Genomic DNA, 18558 nt, shown 5'->3' with positions numbered 1-18558 from the left:
ATGTCAGAGGGTAACACAGGATCCATTCTTTGCTTCTTCCTCTCACCATTTTTCTAATTTTCCTTTCATCTTTATGCTGTAAAGAATTAGCCAGAATACTGTGCGGGGGAATGCTTCACAGCAGCAAGGGACTTCTAAACCTAGAATCATCTGAGCATGCTCAATAAAATAAACAGAGAAAAAACAGGAACATTTTTCCAGTCCAAATGAATGCTACAGACCAGTTCAGTATAATGAAAATACTGCAGAAAATTTTATTTTAATTGAAATACAGAACAAAAGTTGAGACAAAGCTTTCAGAACAGCTTTACTGTCTAATCTTAAGTCATCCTTCCAGATGAAGAAGGTATCACATCACAGCTCTGTATGCTCCACTTACTGCTCCCCTCCCCCAGATAAAAGATCAAAGAGTAGCTGAGCTTCCTCTGAAGTCTTTTAATCTCAAAGACACGTTAAGAAGCATAATGTGGGATACTGGAATGTGGAAATAGTTGCTTCCAAGGCAGTACATTATTTCCTGAACTTTTTGAAATCTTTTTGGAGCCGAACAATTCATTTTTCCTTTTGAAATTACAAGTAACTTGAAGGTAAAAGTTAAAATGAACAAAACAAATGCTTGCACTCAATCCGATAGATGATAGTTTATGTCTAAATTCTCTCTACCTTTGAAAATAGTGACGTTTTGCATAAATTACCATTAACATAAATTATTTCATTTTATCAAATATAAATATTGCTTGTAATAAATATTTCATAGAATCATTGAAATACTTGGGTTGGAAGGAACTTCAAAGCCCACCCAGTTCCAGCCCCTTGTCATGGGTAGGGCTGTCCCCCACCAGCTCAGGCTGCCCAGGGCCCCATCCAACCTGGCCTTGAGCACCTCCATGGATGGGGCATCCACAGTTCCTCTGGGCAGCTGTGCCAGTGCCTCACCACGCCCTCACTAAAAAATGTAATGTTAGCTAACAAATCTGGATATATGCACATACACTGTTTTTCCAAAATTTGAAATATATCAATTGAATTGGAACAGGAGCTACATTCATTTCTAGACACAGGTTACAGGTTTATAAGAATAGTAAAATAATTCTTCAACTCAAAACATACTTGAACATGTGATACACCTTAATTTTCAGTGAGAAAAGGACCTCTGTGACCCAACAGAGCAGCTGGAATACCACTACTAATGTGTAAGTAGAATAAGTTGGTCATTGCTCAGTATAACTGGTATCAAATCACTCTCAAGTTTATCCAGGTAATTCAGTTGGTGATCGTATAAAATTTTCAGTAGCTTCTGAACATCATAACTGGCACAACAATGAAATTTCAAAGACTCCAAGAATTAGATACAAATTGAAAACCTACAATCACATGAAATGCTTTGGCAAGGAATATTTAAGTCTGTTGTCCTGAATACTTGGAAACTGTTAGAAAGGATGAGAAACACAGTGAATATGTAATTAAACATATTCTAGCTTCAAACCAAACAGGTTATAATCTGCTATTGTAGTTCGAACTATCAGTGTTTATCATCAGCGGATTCACATGCTTATATTTTGCTTGAATATTAACATAGACAGCAACACTGTTGGTATTTTTTATTACTATCCTGTGTAATATACTACCCTCTTTCATGAGATCTTCAACTGTCTTATCTGTTGACATTGTTGGTTTCTTTTCGCCTGTATAATCTGGATCTTCTGGGTATAACTCGTCACCTGAAGAAAACAAACAGAACAACGTTTAGTTATACAATGCCTGGCTTGTTCTACAGCTGTTTGAGTGATACTTGCAATTTTAACAAAAAAAAAGGGTGGCAGAAGAAAAACAGTTGGAAAAGAGTGCAGTAATGTGACTTCCGAAGGTTCTTCCCTCACAGTTATAGATTGGCTTATGAAAAGTGGCTCAAGTATTTATCAATTCCCAAAGGTTTTACATACTTCAAAGAACCTTCATCTGCTGTCTTACCTGGTAAGAGCTGAATGAAGCCATCTGCAGCAGTTAACATCACAGGCAGCCAACGTTCACATCCCTCTAGAGCTCGATCGGAGCTGAACTTGTGTAAGGCATCCAGTGAGGAGAAGTTGCACAGTCTACATACTTCATAGAACTGAGGTGGAGCGAGCCAGATTTCTTGAGATTTAAAGCGTTCGATAGCTTCTAGGGGCGATGACCACTGAATGAGGAAAACAAACCTGAAATGACTGCTTCAGCAGCAGGCCAAATTATGAGTCTGCCGCCGCCCTTACCATAAAGGCCGCTATCTCCTGGTCGTCCTGCACGGTGTGCGGCGGCCTGCTCTCCAGACAGCACAGGTAGAAGGCGGTGTCGTAGCGCCGCCCGCCGCGTCCCGCCCTGCCCACCGGGGTCAGCCAGTTGCTCCACTCGTGCAGCGCCCAGATGTCGGGGACGCAGCCCAGGTGCCGGCAGAGCTGCAGGAAACACGCGGGGTCTTCCTGCACCCGGCGCCGCCACTCGCCCAGCTCCGCCGCGGAGAGCAGCTGCTCGGCGGGCAGCGAACGGACCGGGCCGCTCCCGTCCCGCGGCCGGTCACCCGGAGCCAGTAGGAGGATCCCCGCCTCCTCGAAGGTCTCCCGGATAGCGCAGATTCGGAAGGCGACCTCCCCGGGCAGCGGCGAGCCCAGCTGCTGCCGGTCGGTGGAGAAGAGCGGGGCGCGGCTGCTGCCCGGAGGCGGCGGCCGGACGGCGCCCAGCCCGCAGCGCGGCGTAGCGGGCAGCAGCCGCAGCCACTCGGCCGAGAAATCCGCCGCCTCCACCAGACCGCCCGGGAACACGTGAGCGCTGGGCATGAAGCTGCTGCGGGAGCTGCGCTGTAAAAGCAGCAGCTCGTAGTCACAGGGCCCCAGCGGACACGGCGCCCGCTGCCCTCGCGCGCCCGCCGCCAGCAGAACCGAAGCCGCTTCCCTCCAGTGCCGCAGCCGGGGGTTCATCTTGGGCAGCCGGGAGGCGGCGGCCGCGATCGCGCTCCGAGGTCGCTCGGGCAGCAGCGCCGCCTGCGGTACCGGAGGAGCCACTGCAGCCCCGAGTTGCGGAGGTCGAGGGGATGGGATGGGATGGGATGGGATGGGATGGGATGGGATGGGATGGGATGGGATGGGATGGGATGGGATGGGATGGGATGGCATGGGATGGGATGGCATGGGATGGGATGGGATGGCATGGGATGGGATGGCATGGGATGGGATGGGATGGGATGGGATGGGATGGGATGGGATGGGATGGGATGGCATGGGATGGCAGCTCGCGTGACGGAGCCTGTCAACCAGCGGCCCCAGTTCTCAGTCCTGGTCGGTCCTTAATCCTAAAGCAGTGTTCGTGCGGTGCAAAGCTTAAGTAAACGCAGCGGGTTTGCAGGCACGTGGCAAATGGCTGAGGGAAGCAAGGAGATCGCTGTCACTTCACTTGAAAAAGTAAAAAAAAAAAAAAACGAAAAACGAAAAAGAAACCCCAAAAAGAGGCAGTTTGCACTTCCTGAGTTTTCACAGCACCGAGTGTGTTCACAACAGGACAAGGAATGTGTCCAGTTGTTGGTTGCCTCGAGGCCGCGGCTCTATTCGAACGGTGCTGAAGGGACAGTGGTTACAGCCCCGAGAGTCGCGGGAACCGAGGGCTCCGGTTTGTAATCGGAATATGGCGAGTGACCGCGGCCTCGGGGCAATCCCGTTATCTGTGCTTCACATTAGAGGGACAAAAATTATGTCAGTAAAATTATGTCAGCTCTTCAGTTAAACGTTCGGCACCTCGGGTTGTTTGACTTTTTTTTATAAGCTTTTGAAGGGCAGGGCTGTTCATCATTGTTCTGCTCCTGATTTGGGTTTGGCAAATACTCGTATACCCTCCCGTGCCTCTGACAACCACTGCATTTTATTTTCTATTTGTGCTTAATCCTCATGAGATGTGAACCGTCACTGAAATGTTTAGAGGCAATTGAACCAGTGGGATCCCAGAGTATAGCAATCGACAAAAAAAATAATATTCAGCACAGACACAGCTGGATCCTACGTTCATCCTGATGTCAGGCTCCAGACAGCAGGGAATAGGTCAGCCACTGAGCTGATTATACGGAACTGGGGCAGAGCAGCAGCTGCAGTACAGCCAGACAGCGCTCACGTTTGCCCTCAGTCTCCCCCTTCCCCATGAAAAAATATGCATGTAAAACCAAGAGTTCTTGCAGCCTCTTTTTTGGTACTAGCTTAACCACTATTGCCCATCAGATAAAGTACATGGCGCTTTCCATCGAAGACATTTTGAACCTGAAATCGTGGAGATTTTGTCATGTTTGTTTTCCTTTTGCATTCATTTTATTTATACATCTTGTTAGGAATGTGCTTTGTCTAAAAGCTGCTTTAGTGGTAAAATATTAATAAACTGTGTAGGTCTTCCAAGATTTAATGTCCAACAAGCATGATTGCTGATCTAAAAGATTTAAGGTCCATTATGTTGGATAATAATAGCATGAAGGCATTTTAAGTAGCAAGTAGTCATGTTCTCTGGAACATTATTTTGCAACATTTTTCCAGGAAAATCTGGTACTAGAGGACAGTGCAGATTGCATTGTTAAGCTTCTAAACAGGATCTTATCTCATTTTTATTTTATTTTTTTTTATTTTTTCAACTCAGAGTAGTCTGAAGAGTTGCCATTAGTAGGGTGCCAACAAGCTGGAATATCCTGGATAATTCCTGCAGCTTTACTGCTATACAGCAGTATTACATTTGGCAGATCTAGCTTTGTAGTTATTCTTTCATAGGTGGAAATGTAGTCTTTAGGCTGGAATATACACTGCATCCTTAAGCACATATAAAATACAGGGACTGTGGCAGAGAAATAGTTGTAGTTATAGTATTGCTTACAGCAGTCCCTTGGAACAGAAGACAGGTAAATGTGAGTTAAGGCACATTATTCTCCACTCCTGTTGCTGCATTTTACCAAACAGCCCTAGGGTATGGAAGCCACCTCCACCTGTAAGGAACTTCCTCTCAATAGTGTCTTTGAAAAAGTAGTTGAATATTTTTTCACAGCAGAGCTGAACCACCTCATGCAAGATTCCAGAAGCAGATGAACAGGTTCTGAGGATTCCCTGCACAAAGATCTAGGGTGCAAAGCATTGTTTTACTTCCTCTCAGTTTCCACCTAAGAAAGGCAAAACCTAAGCACTGCAGATGCGCATGCATCTCCTCTTTCAAAGCAATATTTAGGTTGCTGAAGATAGTTCAGATAAATATGGAAAATGTCCTAAAGCCAAACTAGATTTAGGTTAAGTATAAAGCACGCTTATTTTATTCATCTCCAAATTACATGATTTCTTTCTTCAATATATCCTGCTGAAATGCAGAGTTCATCTCATTGGTACATAAAATTTTGAGTAACGTTATGAGTCAGTTCAGAAAGAATGCAAAATCTGAGATACCCTTTTACTCACGAAAGCCAGACCTAAAATGAGGATAAATTATATTGCATGTCTGCTGAATGATGAATCAGTGCAAATCGCACCACTTCAGCAGTTAATTATGGATGAAAAGTAAGGTTCATCATAATTTCACGATCTAATTTTATTTACACACTGTCCTATGACTTGGATGTGGTTACAGGAAATCAGTATAACTTGCATCTGATAGAAGTTTGGTCCCCATGCAGGTTTAGTGCCTCACATATCTAACCAAATGTTACAACTTCATGTATCAAAAAATGAAGCGTTTAATAAGGATGTCTTAAAATGCCTTGTTTCAAATGGAGAAATTCTAAGGCTTTTAGATTGTTTAAGCTCGTGAATTACAACGAATAGGCAGACTTACTAAAATAAACAATACATTATAAACTGTACCCTTTTCCAAGTACTGTGTCCAAAATGTGAATAAATGTCAAATCTTGACGGTGCAGGTTTGTCATTAGAGCATCATTAAAATTTGTGGTTACCTTCATAGCAAATAATTTCCAACAGATGAAAGCAAATCAGAAAACTAGGTTACAGATAGCATTAACAACTGGAAATGTTCTGCTTCCAACAGACACATGATGGATTATATCTCTCACGCACACTGAAATGATGGTTCTAATTCTGCAGCCTTTAATTACATGAGCACTCTTTATACGTGTCATTTCTCACGAGTAGTGATGGTGTACATGAGCAATGATCCAGACAACTCCATCTGGGACCCAGAACTCGAATATATATTTATATATAAAGTTACACACACAGTTAGCATGTTAGATTCAGTTGCTATAGAGTACATTTGTGGTGTGTGAAGTACTCCTCAGTAACTCAGTATTTTTTCTTAAGATAGTTATACATAGTGTGTGATGTCATATTTACTCTTCTTAGGAAAAAAAACCAACATGATTTTCAAAATAATGTTTTAGGCTGTGTAAGTCCTTAATGCTGATATCTCAGTGAGTTCAGCTGTACGTATGTGAGTATTTGTGTGCAAGTGACAGACTTGACTGATCATGTACTTCATTGGTTTTTCTTCATACATAGTGAAAAACTGACTGAAGTTCCAAGAAGGTGAAAGACGCACCTTGTGCCTTTATTCCATGGTTACTGTGCACTGAGTTACAACCAGCTTTTAGAGGATTTGTTTCTATAATGTGATGTAGATGTTATCAGTAAGTATATGATAAATAAAGCCATGTAATAACAGTGTAAAAAAAACCCCATACAATACAATAAAAACAACAGGGAAAACCAAAATAAAATAAAAACAAAACAATAACAAGGAAAAACCCACAAATGACACTGTAGAGGCTCACGAAGTGGATTTCTGCCTCTTAGGAAAAGCACTGTTGATTTTCTGACAGCATGACAAGAGCAGAACAACGTAATTACTTTCTCTAGCTGGTCTCCGCATTTCACAGTATTTCAGAGCAGCTGTTTATTTGTTTCTGCCTACATGGCCTCTAGGTGCACAGCTTCCAGCGTGTAGTGTTTGTGCTTGGCTGTACAGGAGGACTCAGAGGAGCCTTGCTGTTGGTTATGTGCCATGTGACTTTTCACCTTCTTAAAGGTTTATTCAGTGGTAGCTGATTAAGCTGCGTTTCCAACTGCATTACAACACTGCAACAGCTCGCTGATAACAGATTCCATCCTTTGGGGACCGCTTCATCTCAGTAGCATGAAACAGAGAAAAGGAGTTTTCTTTCAAGTAAAATTGATACCAACATGTAGCTAATTAAAATGTTTTTGATATTTTTACTCTTATTTTGTATTCGGTTAATCAGAGAATGGGTTGTCAGCTCCAGTCAGATATTCTATATTTTCCCAGTCACTCTGGATGTAAGACATTACGTTCTTACAAGTCATAGCTTAATACCCTGATGCTGTTGTTTGCTATTTAACAAAAAACCTACTTTGTTTATGTAAAATGAAGACAGTATTTGCATCCGTCTCCTTTCAGTACCTTGTCCTTCCCTCAGCACAGATATAATTTTATGAGAAAGACAGACTTTTCTGATCCTCCTTTTGCTGTATGCTTACCATAGCAAATGCTGTTCACGTGTAGACTACTATTTTGTCCAGATCTCTTCCCGCATTAAAAGACTTACATAATCGTATTGAGAGAGAGCACTTAGAGATCTATAATCCACTGGTCTTCCTGAATGACTTTTTACATAATGAAAATCTGTGAAGGGTAAATATGTTGAGTAGGAGTTCCATTAGCACTTAAATATAATAGATTTCTGGAAAATATATATAAATAACACAAACCTTGTGTTATAAGATGGAAAAGAAAGCACATAACGAATCCTTACAGACTGTAAACAGTAAGCATGTATTTAATTCTTAGTCAGAAGCTAATGGTATCAGCCAGTTTCCTTGGTTGTTAAATAACTGCATTCCCATAACAGAGCTTCCATGTTTACTTGAAGAATTTTGAAACCAATTTTATTTCATGCTCATAACGCTGTTAAGTTTAAAGTGTCATTTGGGCTGCAAGATGAGGAGAGCCACTTAACTGTGGTTCTGCATTCATTTCGTTAGCAAATTAAAAAACTAACATGGTCTTACATTTATGGACTGGGAGTCCTGAAACAAAATGACATATTGCAGCATTTAGCAGATCTCAGTTCAGATAGTTTGATACAACTGTTCATCATTGTTGCTATCAATACCACAGGAATAGATTTTATACTCCTTCAACTGTGTATATCTTTTGTTAAAAAAAAAAACTAGAAAAATGAGGACAGCATTTGGATCCTAACACAAGAGGATCTTCTTCAGGTTATTCTGACCTAAAATCTCTAGATTTCAACTTCCAAAGCCAGTGGTTGAGACTTTACTCAATGCTCTTGAGCAAGCAGTGCTGAAAGCAACATCATGCCCGCTGTCCTAAAGGGAGCTGTTTCTTAAGGCAGAGGTTTTTTGACTTTTCAAATGCCTGATTTCCCTGCTTTATAAATTTAGATATATCACTGTATTCAACTTCATGAGAAGGGTGTGTTTATTGAAAGACAACGTAATGTGAAGTCTCATTATGTTAGCTTAATTTCTGTAGTTTCTTCTTTAGAAGAGCTCATTGAAAAGGCACATCGATATTCCAGTTTTCGTTTGTTTGCTTTTAATCACTACTGCAAACCAACCATTAAGTTATAAGAACATACTTTATTTTAATTTAAATAAATAGTGACAATAACAAGTTTCATTCAAGTGTAGAAAATACCACTCATGCACAGGCAAAAAACAATAGAATTCAAGTCAGCGATAAGATTTCAGTATTCAGCAAATTGAGTGTGTGTCCTATGAATAAGGACAAAAAACTGAAGTAGAACAAGATTCAAATTAAGCAACGAGCATCTTCATTTGTAGTGAAAACACAGTGACGTTCTCATTCACTGGTCAGCAGCAGAGTATTTGTGTTCTCATCATGCTAAATTCAGAGTATTTGAAATTTGACCTTCCATTTCCATTCTCGTTCCACTTCCACTCCACTGGGAAAAAATCGATGACTCTAGCACACTTATTTGTTTCTTAATTTAAGAGAAATCAAAGCTTTTGGACAGTGGTGGTTTCAGACCATTTTGATTTGTGTACTCATGCTCCTAGACTCTGTCACATTGTGCATACACTTGTTTCAAGTGTGCTTTTTTTACACAGGAGATTAATAACAGGAATTAATAACACTATCCATTTAGAAGAGACTGTAACGATCCTCTTAGAATTCTACTTCATCTTTTGATTTCATATATAAAAAAATACAGACTTTAATGAACAAATTAACAGTGGATAAATCTGAAGCCACCTTTGTCTTAGAATCTCAAAAGACGTTATTTTTACACGGTTCAATCCTTTACTAACTGCATGCACACTCAAATGAAGTAAGACTTACATAATTACCAAGTCTTCAGGTCCTGCGTTATTGAAAATCAAAGCAAAAAAGTAATGGACTGAAAATATTCAGCTCATGAGCTCACCATGGCTTCCTTTTGAAGACTAGTCTTAAAAATCCCTCTATACAAATAACTGTTGCTAAATGTTATATCCACTTTGTACCAAAGCACAAAATAATGAATGCAGTAGATGTTATGTTACCATGTTTTTTTTTATCCCCCAGAAACCCGACTCACATTACTGGGGTTTTCAGAACATGAGTTCAAATTCCCTGATTTCAAAAGAAATATGACATTTTCAAAAAGCAAAGAAAAAAGTCCAACTTCTGATGCACCTTCATGTGAACTAAGTAACAGGAGACTGCAATGACAAGCAAACCCTTAGTGACTAGTGGTGGCCATCCTTAACAGTACATTCTCCTGCAGCTTTTGCTGTATTTTCTATAAATGTGTTTACTCAGTATTATTGTGAAAGAGTTCTCAGCATTTAAATCAAAACACAGCTATTACACCTCATATATGTCTAGACAGACTGAAGCAGTAGCACCAATTAAAACAGGCTTGACTGTTTAAGAGTGCTGCTCAGGATCTATCCTAAGTTCAATATGTACAAAACACATCCTATGGAATGACTGAAACACAGTAGAAAGGAAGAGTCTTATACATCAGTTCCTATGTGAATGGTGTCTAGACTGGATCAATGTGCATTACTCACAACTCAAGCCTTCACTTGGCATTCTTTTTCCTCACTAGATTCAAATTTGTACATGCTTTTTCTACCCAAATCCAGTTTTATTACATATTTAAAAGTCACCTGCTGCTGTTCTTAAAAGTTTTGTCCTCAACTCAAAAACTTATCACCTGTTCATATATGTTGGTAACATTCACTAACAAAGATAGATTGTTTTCTAGTAACTTCGCCAGCCATATCTGATGATTACCTTTTGATATGTGTCCATAATAACTGGGGTGGCAGACTAATTATGTATTAAAACCCCCATGTAAATGGGTCTCTATAATTGCCCTGCAGAGTGTCTCATATGCACTATAATGTATGTACTAAGCATTCCTGAATGAATGGCGTGTATTTACATGAACAGAAAGAATCTCCATAAATTACATAATAAAGAACATTAACACATGGGTCCTTTTACGAGACATAACAGAGCTTCTCTGCAAAGTCAATGTCCCCTCAGTTCTACATTTCAACAGGCAATTTGTAGGTAAACACTGGGAGTTTTCTGCTGCTCTTGCTTTTATCGTCCCAAACTGCAGGGTATCCAATTGGACCAGTTATGTGTCCAGTACTACAGACTTCCTCTTTCCCAAATGATTTCTCAGAAATGAATGAGACATGAAACAGATTTTTTTTTTTTTTAGCTTTATCTGCATTTCTGCAAAGACCTCAGGAGTTTGCAGAAACGTGACTGACTGTCAAGAAGCCCAAATCTCTGCCCGTCGACATGAGAGACCATCTCTTTTGGGATGACTAGAAAGGTCTGCTTTCACCCCACATCACTGCTGTTTGCCAAACTATTTCCAAAAATTATGTCATCTGCTGTTGGTGGATTCACTGCTTCTCATCTCATAGTTAGCTCTGAAGTTCAGACAGATTGCATCGATAGAAAGAACCTGACCAGAGGCAAGGATCAGCCTTTCTCCAGGGGGAGACAAAATCACGGTAAATGTGGAAGCAAACCACAGGGCTTGCTAGTATTTTTCTGACTACGCAGCTCTCCCTTTGCTCTCTCAGGGTGTGGAAAGCCATCAATTTGTGCAGTGCCAACCTCGGTATCTGGGTTCTGTGCAGCCCAGTCTAAAGCTACAAACTGTACTTACTGAATACTGCTAGTTTGCTCTGCCCTCCTCCACACCTCCCTGATCATTAACCTTTATTAAAATAGATATTTACATGCTCTTACTGGTGTGTCCATCCTTTTTCCTCCACTTAAATAATATCTTGTGTATTGCTGAAAAAAAAAATCCCAATCCATTCTGTTTACTGTCACACAAAAACACCTGTGTTGGCCTCCAAATTTGTGTCAGTCAGAAATACTGTGAGCAGCAGCAAACTGCAGAGCCTAGTCAAGAACAAAAAATACAGGCTTCTCAGAGTGACGATCTATTAATAGCAGACAAATCACTGTTATAGCCAGTAGTGATAATACCTTCAGTACCTCACAGTTAACCCTTACAAGTCCAGCTAACAAACACATCCTAGTTTGCAGGCTGATCTGCATCTTTTTCTTCAAAAAGCATGAAAGGAACTGTGCATTTCAGGATATTGAGAGGCAGAAGTTTTTAGTTACATTTCCAAGTGCTAGGATTAGATACTCAGCGCACCCAGGTGACAAGAGACGTGTGGCACGAAGCACTTTTGGGCGGCCCTGTGAGAGCTCTCCAGTGCCAGCACAGTCTACGAGAGTTTTACCACACACACTGCCAGCACAATAGCAATAATGAGAACAGCGGAGAAAACAATCCCAGCCAGAACTTTGCTGATATCGCAGAAGGATTTATTTTCCTCCACAGAGATCATGCCAATGGAAGAAGCGCCCACGCTGATGGTGGATTTGAGTTCAGCCCCAGGGTCTTGCTTAGCCTCTACCGTCCACTGGGGAACATTGACCTTCATTTCCATCTCGTACATCATTTCTCCTACCTGGTTGATTTCGTTCTCTAGGTCCTTCAGATCCACCACGTCAATGTTGTGCTCGGCCTCGTACTTCATGTTCTGGACACTCATGGCCCGGGCAGCCACACCAGACGTGCCCCCGCTCATGCCCGTCTGGATCAGGTGTTTTTTGGGGACGTTCAGCGGGAACTCGTGCCCCAGCTCCAGGGCTCTCCTCATGTCGATCTCCAGGATCTCTAGGCACGTGGAGAAAATCACCCATAGTCTCTCAAACTCGGCTTTGTCCTCCTTACTCACGGTTTTATCCCTCAGCACCGCGGTCAGCTTGTTCCTGTTGGCCACCGCCAGCTCCTGTGCTTTCTGCCGGGTCTTCTTCAACTCCTCGCGCAGGTTCTGCGAGTCCGAGGTGCCGCCGATGGTCAGCACCATGTGCCGGTAGCAGGCGGTCACCCTGCTGAGCGCGTCCAGCAGCGCCTTGCACTCCTCCTTCACCATGGTCCCGCCGTCCGGGCGCCTCCTCCGCGGTTACCCGGCCCCGGGATCGCGGAGCTGCGCAGCGCAGCCGCTCCCAGCGCTCATGGCGCGATGCAGCCCCGTGTCGCGCCGCCCCGCGGTCCCTCAGGCGGCTCCGGCCGCTCCGGGCAGCATCGCTTCCCCCGCTACCGCCGGCGGGAGGCACGACCCGGGCGCGTCATCCCGCAGAGCGCCGGGCGTCCGCCGATGGGGCGCCGTAGTTTGACAAGTGCCAAACACGGGACAAAGGCGAACCCGAGAACTAAAGCTGAGGCTCTGCAGATCGGCGGCTCTCGCCGCCCGCTGTCAGCACCGACCCGATCCGGCGCAGCTGGGCGCCGCGCGGTCACATGGCGCCGAGCAGGGAGCGCCCGCGGCCTCCGGGCGCGGCCCGGGCCGGCCCTATAAGCCCTCGCAGGCTCCGCCCCTGGAGGCTCCGACCCCCGGCGGCCGCCCGCTTCCTCGTTCGCTTCCCGCCGCTGCCCGGCCATTGGCTTCGTGCGGCGCCGCACCGGCCCGCCCTGGATCCCGGTATGGCTCGGCTGCGGCGCGGGGCGGTTGGGGGGGCGGTGTCGGCGGGGCGAGCTGCTCTCACTCCTCTCTCACTCCTCCTCTTCCTCCCGCTGGTCGCTTTCCGCGGGGCCGCTCCCGGCGGTGCCCTCCCGGAGCGGCCGTGTCGCGGCCTGTGAGCCGTGCTGCGAGAGGGGAGGTGCCGGCCTTGGCCGCGGCCTGCTCCCGGGCTGGGGCTGCCACGGAGCCGGTGTGGCCTGGGCCGGCTGTGCTCGGGGCGCTGTGCTGTGCTGCGCTCCCCGCCGCGTTGGCAGCTGCGGCTCCGGCGGCGTCCGGCCCTTGGCGCGGCGGCTCCCGGTGCCCGTGGTCCCGCTGCCACCTGCGGGTTAGACCCGCTGCCACCTGCGCGGCGTGGGGAGCGCTGAATGCAGCGCTGAACTTTGTGTCACCCCGGTACGTGCATTATTTATACCAGAGGAGTGCACTCGGGTTCCTACCGGGCTGTGTGCTGCATGCTTTCTGTATATCGGTGTCACGAATACTTCAGCTTGTTTGTCGGGGGTGAGAATTTGTGTATTTTTCCTCCTTTTTTATGGATTGTTTATGAGGGCCCCTAGGAAGTGTGAATACGGGGCCTAGAATATCTAAGGGTAATTGAAATCAAGTAATCAGACATCAGAAGGTTTAGCAAACACAAGCTTCTTACTATCGAAAATGGTACGTTAGCGGCTGCCCTTGTGTGTGTTCTGAAATACGATGTGGTCAGTGAGGAGCTGTAGGCATGTTTGTACACACACCTGTGTCTTCCAGGATAGATAACACTGATGCTGAGCACTATGTAGCGGTCTGGGCTCTGTTTCTTAACACGTGTTTCACCATAGCAGACTTCTGGAGAACTTGTTTGTCATGACATGCACAGCTACTTATACCTTAATGCTCCTGGACAACTGTATAGTTTGATGTTGCTACAGTAACTTATGAGAAGTGAAAACATCCTCCAAGAGATTGATCGTGACCCTGTCCCTTATCGTGGCAGCACAGTGTGAGCCACAGGCAAGATATGGTGCTGTGCTGGGCAGGCTCTGGGCAGGCTGGGTTCCTGTGGCTGTGCCAGGCCTGGGGGTATGTCAAGGCTGTGTTCCTTTTTTATGATTCAGTTGCATGGGGAGTTTGGTCCTTTGCTTTCCTGACTGCTTTTTGTTCTGCTTTTGTGTTGGACCAGGCCACAAGTCGTGTGTGGCTTCTGCTGTACCCATGTGCACCTGTGGAAGAAACCAGCTGCCAAGTCCTGCAGCAGGCTGTGGGGTCACTGTGGAGCCACTGGGTAGCTCCCTACCAGTGGTAGGCAAGGTGTGGTGAATCAATGTCTGTTCCTTGCTGGAATGAAGAAGCACAAGATGCTTTTGACCTTGTGAGTGAAGTTTTGTAACTGCTTAATTATCGTCATGTGGTAGAAGGATTAGCTCTACCTTTCAATCTGGAGTCCTGTGTGACTTAAGCTTAATCCTAACCACATTACATGTCCATGTGTGTGTGGACAGGATCTGTGCTGCTGCACCTTACTGAGGCTGCTGTGCCTTGTGGCATGCCAGAATCTTGGAACTCTGTCTCTCTCAAATCCAGACATAGCTGAGGAGGGGAAGCGATGTTGTTTTAGGAACATGTGACTGTGCGAGTCCAAAGGCAGCAGCAGTAACAATCTGTGTCAGGTAATGTCTAAAAACATTTTTAGGTATGTCATGTGTGGAGAAAGGTTGTTCTGCAGATGAGCTCTAATGAAGTTCAGCTGTATGCAATTAACAGGTAGATTCTGAAAACTCTTTAAATTTATTTGTAGCTTATCAAACGTGATGCTTTGAAGTCCTGATAACCCTTTCAAAGGAGATGCTGACTAGCTGAGACTTTGTCCAGAATTTTTGACAAAAAACAAACAAACAAACCCCAAAATTACAAGGGAGTTAGGAAGCAGCAGAATGAGTGCAAGCAGAAATGTTTGCTGGCTCTGTAGAAGGGCTTCCTTCCAACAGGTGTTTATGATAGTGTTTTTGTACTGCAGTACTCTTAAAAACTGCAAAATACTCTGCTGCTTCTTGAGCATTAGTGCTTGTTAAATCCTGTATCATTTTAATAGACTTAAGTGGTATTTTAGGTAAATACAAATCTGTTTTGTTTGAATGGTTGCTAAGTCTTGCCTCATGGCTTTGCTTCTGGGGTGAGCTCACACACTGAGTTCAGGCATCCAAATGCTGTGACCTGAGATGGTTGAAAGCCACTGAGATGAGAATGGAACATAAGGATTAGATGCAGTGTGAACAAAAGTGGTTGAGTGTCTGATAACACAGTGCGGCTTTGTTCAGATAACTCCTGGCTTGTGTTTTGTGAAGTGTTTTGTCATAAAGGGTCTTGCAATGTTGATACAGAGTGAGAATTTTCATGTCTATCATGGAGGATCATCAGTCTGATAAGTCTTTTCTGGGCTTGCTGTCAGGTGGCTTTCAGTTACCCTGGGCCAGTGTATGGTGCCCGATGTGGTATTAAAGCCAGTAGTGCTTGGAACTGTTTGCTGTGCTGGTTGGAAGAACTTATTCTGTGCAACTGCTCCCACCTTCCTTCCTCAGTGGTCTGTGACTCTGTAGTCAGTGTTTGTCTCCGTTTTAATTTGTGCTCCCAGTGTGTAAGCTGAGGAGTTCTACAACTTCTTTGCTTCTGTGAGTGAAGGATCACCATAATTGGCTTAAGAAAACACCGTTTATCTTTGTACTTTAGCACCTTAGTTTTTGTGTCTTTTATTGTGGTCAGTCCTCTGTGAATTTGTATGCTGGTACCTCTGCAAGGCTGCAGGGGTGACATTGTGTAAATGCATTGAGCTGATGGTGAGAACTTTGTCCCTTCTGTTAATGTTTGTTCTCTAAATGTGTTCTTTTTAATCTTTGTAGTTCTACTGATCAACCTTTTCTGCTCTCTTCCTTCACAATTTGCTCAGGATTCCCAATTTGAGTCCTGAGTGCAGCCTTATTAATGGTAAGCTACAGAACAAACACGGGTGAGGAATTTGCAGCTACTCATAATATTTTTAAACCTGCAAGAGTTGGGAATCCAGTCTCTCTTGTGTTGTTAGGAATGCAGCTTGTTCTAAGCACCTGGCTAATGCCAAGAGAGGTGATCTCTGAAATCAGGGGAAGTGACTGGGTAAGAGCAGACAGCATCCTGTGGGAGGGTGAGCTGCACATAGAGTGCTGATCAGAGGGATGAAATAGGTGGCTGGTGGGAGTCAGGCCAGTATGTACTTTAGCCTCAAGCCTGAGAGAAATGCACATGTTTTAGCACCAAGCTATAGCGTGAATGCACTAAATTAGAAACGTTGAATGTTCTTTTTAAAAATGAGCTCTGGTTTAGAGTTTTTTGGGGGCTCATAGTGGAAAGCAGCGTGAGGGATGGGCAGAATGCACCTCCTGCTGCCAGGCACTGTGCTATGCCCTGGGGTGCAGCGTGGTGCTGGGAGAAGTGATGAGAGATGAAGCTGTCTGACCCCAAATAGGGAAGTGGGATCTACATGGAGAGGGATGTGCTGAGATACTCACATTTCCTCCCCTCATCCCGAAAAAAAAAACCCAAACAAACAAGAAACCAAACACTGCACACAAAAATCTGAGCTCTGTACCCTTCATCTGAAGAAATGTGACTGCAGGGGAGATATAGTTGAAAAAGGAGCATCTTCCTGGAATGGCACTGACCTCTCTTTCCCAGAACCTGCTGCATCATGTCAGGCTCACATTCTGGGATGATATAACTGAGTTTTCCCTGGATTTCTAGGAAGCCTTGAGCTGACTGATGCAGATTTACTACTTAATACTCTGACAGTTCAGAGGTGATACTCTGATATACTTCACTTCAGTAGAAGTCACTATGATCTGCAGCTGATTGTAAGAGGCAGAAATAGTTTCCTCTTTACCTGTCCCTTGTGGTGAGCAGGGTACACTGGAACATGTCTCACAGCAATAGTTAACCAGATGCTCAGTGCTCATTTGTTAGGGGTGGGAGTCCAAAGTGTGACTTTTAGCCTCAAGTAGTGTAAATATGAGGAGTAATACTACAAATAAAGCCGTGGTTAAAGTGGTAACTAGTTTTATTTGGACTGAGACTAGTTAAGTCCCACTGTTAAATTTCTGTTTGCAGAGTGCTTTAAGATATGCTTAGATTCAGCTGTAATACTAACAAGTGGTGCTCTGAGAGATATTTGTGTGTGTGTGGGGTCAGGGAATGATCCCACTGTGTTTGAGAAGTCATTTGGAACTGGGGAACAATTGTTTCATCCAGGTTTCTTTCTGGAGAGCTTTACAGTTTGCTAATGTGGTAAATAAACTTTACCAGGAATGTCTCAGTGTAATGTTTAGCTGTTCAGAGATAAACAACTTGTAGCTGAGTAATAAGTTACTGCTTGGTCTGATTTCTGTCATTCTTTTGAGCTTTTCAGCAAGTGATATGCTAGTTATTGGTTTACTCAGCTGAAGTTGTTACTGTTGTACAAGAGTGCAAGCAAAGATGAAATTGATGTCAGTGTGTGAAATGAGCAAGTCAGTCTTGTGCTGTTCACCACTGAACATGAAGTGTTTCCATACAGAATCCTTTGTGCTGTTATGAAAGGCATTTTCTCTGTAGTATGTCTCATTAGGTCTGCAGTGTTAATGCAGGATATTCTGGAGGTGTACTTCAGAACTGAATAAGAATTTTTAGAATGGAGACATAATGTAGCTGTCAAGTAAAAGCAGTGGCATCTACTTCAATGACTATTTCAAAATGTTTCTTAAAAAGAGCTGGAAATGAATAGGTCTGTGGAAAGCACCTGATTTCAGTATCTCTAAGAGGAAACCTGATGACAAAAACTTTCATAGCTAAGTCCTACTTATTGCTGTCAGTACCAAAGGTCATAGGACTTGGTTTCCACTCTTTTGGAAAGAAGTGATGTGCTTGGATTCATTGCATGGCTTTTCACTTCAGCTGTTCCTGGTGCAAGATGTGTCATTAGAACTATCACTCTGTTCTTAGTCTACAAAGGACTTGGCTGTTCTAAGGGTATGATTATATTCTTGTTTTCTTTTTTTTATAAAGAGTAACATAATGCTTATTGGATTCTCTGATGTGCTGGCTTCTGTTCTTCCAGCAGTCACAGCTATTCCTGTGTTTACAGGCGTGAAGCCATGCAGCAAAGTGGTTCCATTTAAACATTTTGAAAGTAGTACTTATGTATTGCTTTACAGCTTAGCATGATAAAATTTAATAAACGTAGGGAATATGGCTTATGAAAATTTTTAATGGGCTTTCAGTTGTGTTACCAGAACTCTTCAATGCTTATATGACTTTGTGCTTTTTCCTGCTTGCTGAATGTTAGTAAATCTAAAGCTGCTCGAGGTGCAACTAGAGGAATAATTCCACCACTTGCCCCTTCAGTTCCATTAGACTAAAGTTGGATGCTGTGTTCTGCCAGCGAATTCTCAATGGAGTATTCTAATGCGTTCTTAGAATTACCGCAGTGCATTAGCTGTAATGTTCAGAT

At 43.8% G+C, this 18558-nt stretch overlaps 3 protein-coding genes across 10 annotated transcripts in view; 1 reads left to right on the top strand and 2 right to left on the bottom strand.

Annotated features, from left to right (window-relative positions):
• Positions 1 to 229: 229 nt before the first annotated feature.
• Positions 230 to 2965, bottom strand: NUDT19 (nudix hydrolase 19). Its single transcript, XM_015873946.3, has 3 exons — positions 2253 to 2965; positions 1972 to 2179; positions 230 to 1721 (listed from the first exon to the last, which is right to left on the bottom strand). Exons 1-3 carry the CDS (start codon positions 2952 to 2954, stop codon positions 1495 to 1497), a joined length of 1137 nt encoding a protein of 378 aa, XP_015729432.1. The 5' UTR covers positions 2955 to 2965; the 3' UTR covers positions 230 to 1494.
• Positions 2966 to 8601: 5636 nt separating this feature from the next.
• On the bottom strand, positions 8602 to 12476 carry RGS9BP (regulator of G protein signaling 9 binding protein). The gene has a single exon (XM_015874031.3). It carries the CDS (start codon positions 12474 to 12476, stop codon positions 11763 to 11765), a length of 714 nt encoding a protein of 237 aa, XP_015729517.1. The 3' UTR covers positions 8602 to 11762.
• Positions 12477 to 12844: 368 nt separating this feature from the next.
• The window catches only part of ANKRD27 (ankyrin repeat domain 27), a 34528-nt gene continuing 28814 nt past the window's right edge, over positions 12845 to 18558 (top strand). For 3 of the 8 annotated variants that reach the window (XM_085551096.1, XM_015874029.3, XM_015874026.3), the window contains exon 1: positions 12845 to 13025. In XM_085551096.1, coding sequence (XP_085407222.1) covers positions 12845 to 13025 — 181 coding nt within the window. Of the gene's footprint in view, positions 13566 to 14226; positions 14416 to 18558 lie in introns of all 8 variants that reach the window. The other 5 variants (XM_085551097.1, XM_015874030.3, XM_085551099.1 and 2 more) reach the window with 4 other exon arrangements.

Source organism: Coturnix japonica, chromosome 6, assembly GCF_054131305.1.
Source record: "Coturnix japonica strain WE chromosome 6, WE-NBRP24, whole genome shotgun sequence".
NCBI lineage: Eukaryota > Metazoa > Chordata > Aves > Galliformes > Phasianidae > Coturnix > Coturnix japonica.
This window is presented reverse-complemented; position numbering and strand designations above follow the sequence as displayed.

Excerpts from the sequence above, each read along its gene's own strand:
- RGS9BP (XM_015874031.3), bottom strand. The coding sequence starts at position 12,476 with ATGGTGAAGGAGGAGTGCAAGGCGCTGCTGGACGCGCTCAGCAGGGTG.
- NUDT19 (XM_015873946.3), bottom strand. The coding sequence starts at position 2,954 with ATGAACCCCCGGCTGCGGCACTGGAGGGAAGCGGCTTCGGTTCTGCTG. Across the intron at positions 2,180-2,252 it reads AGGAGATAGCGGCCTTTATG|TGGTCATCGCCCCTAGAAGC; the intron begins GTAAGGGCGGCG and ends TTCCTCATTCAG. Across the intron at positions 1,722-1,971 it reads CTTCATTCAGCTCTTACCAG|GTGACGAGTTATACCCAGAA; the intron begins GTAAGACAGCAG and ends TGTTTTCTTCAG.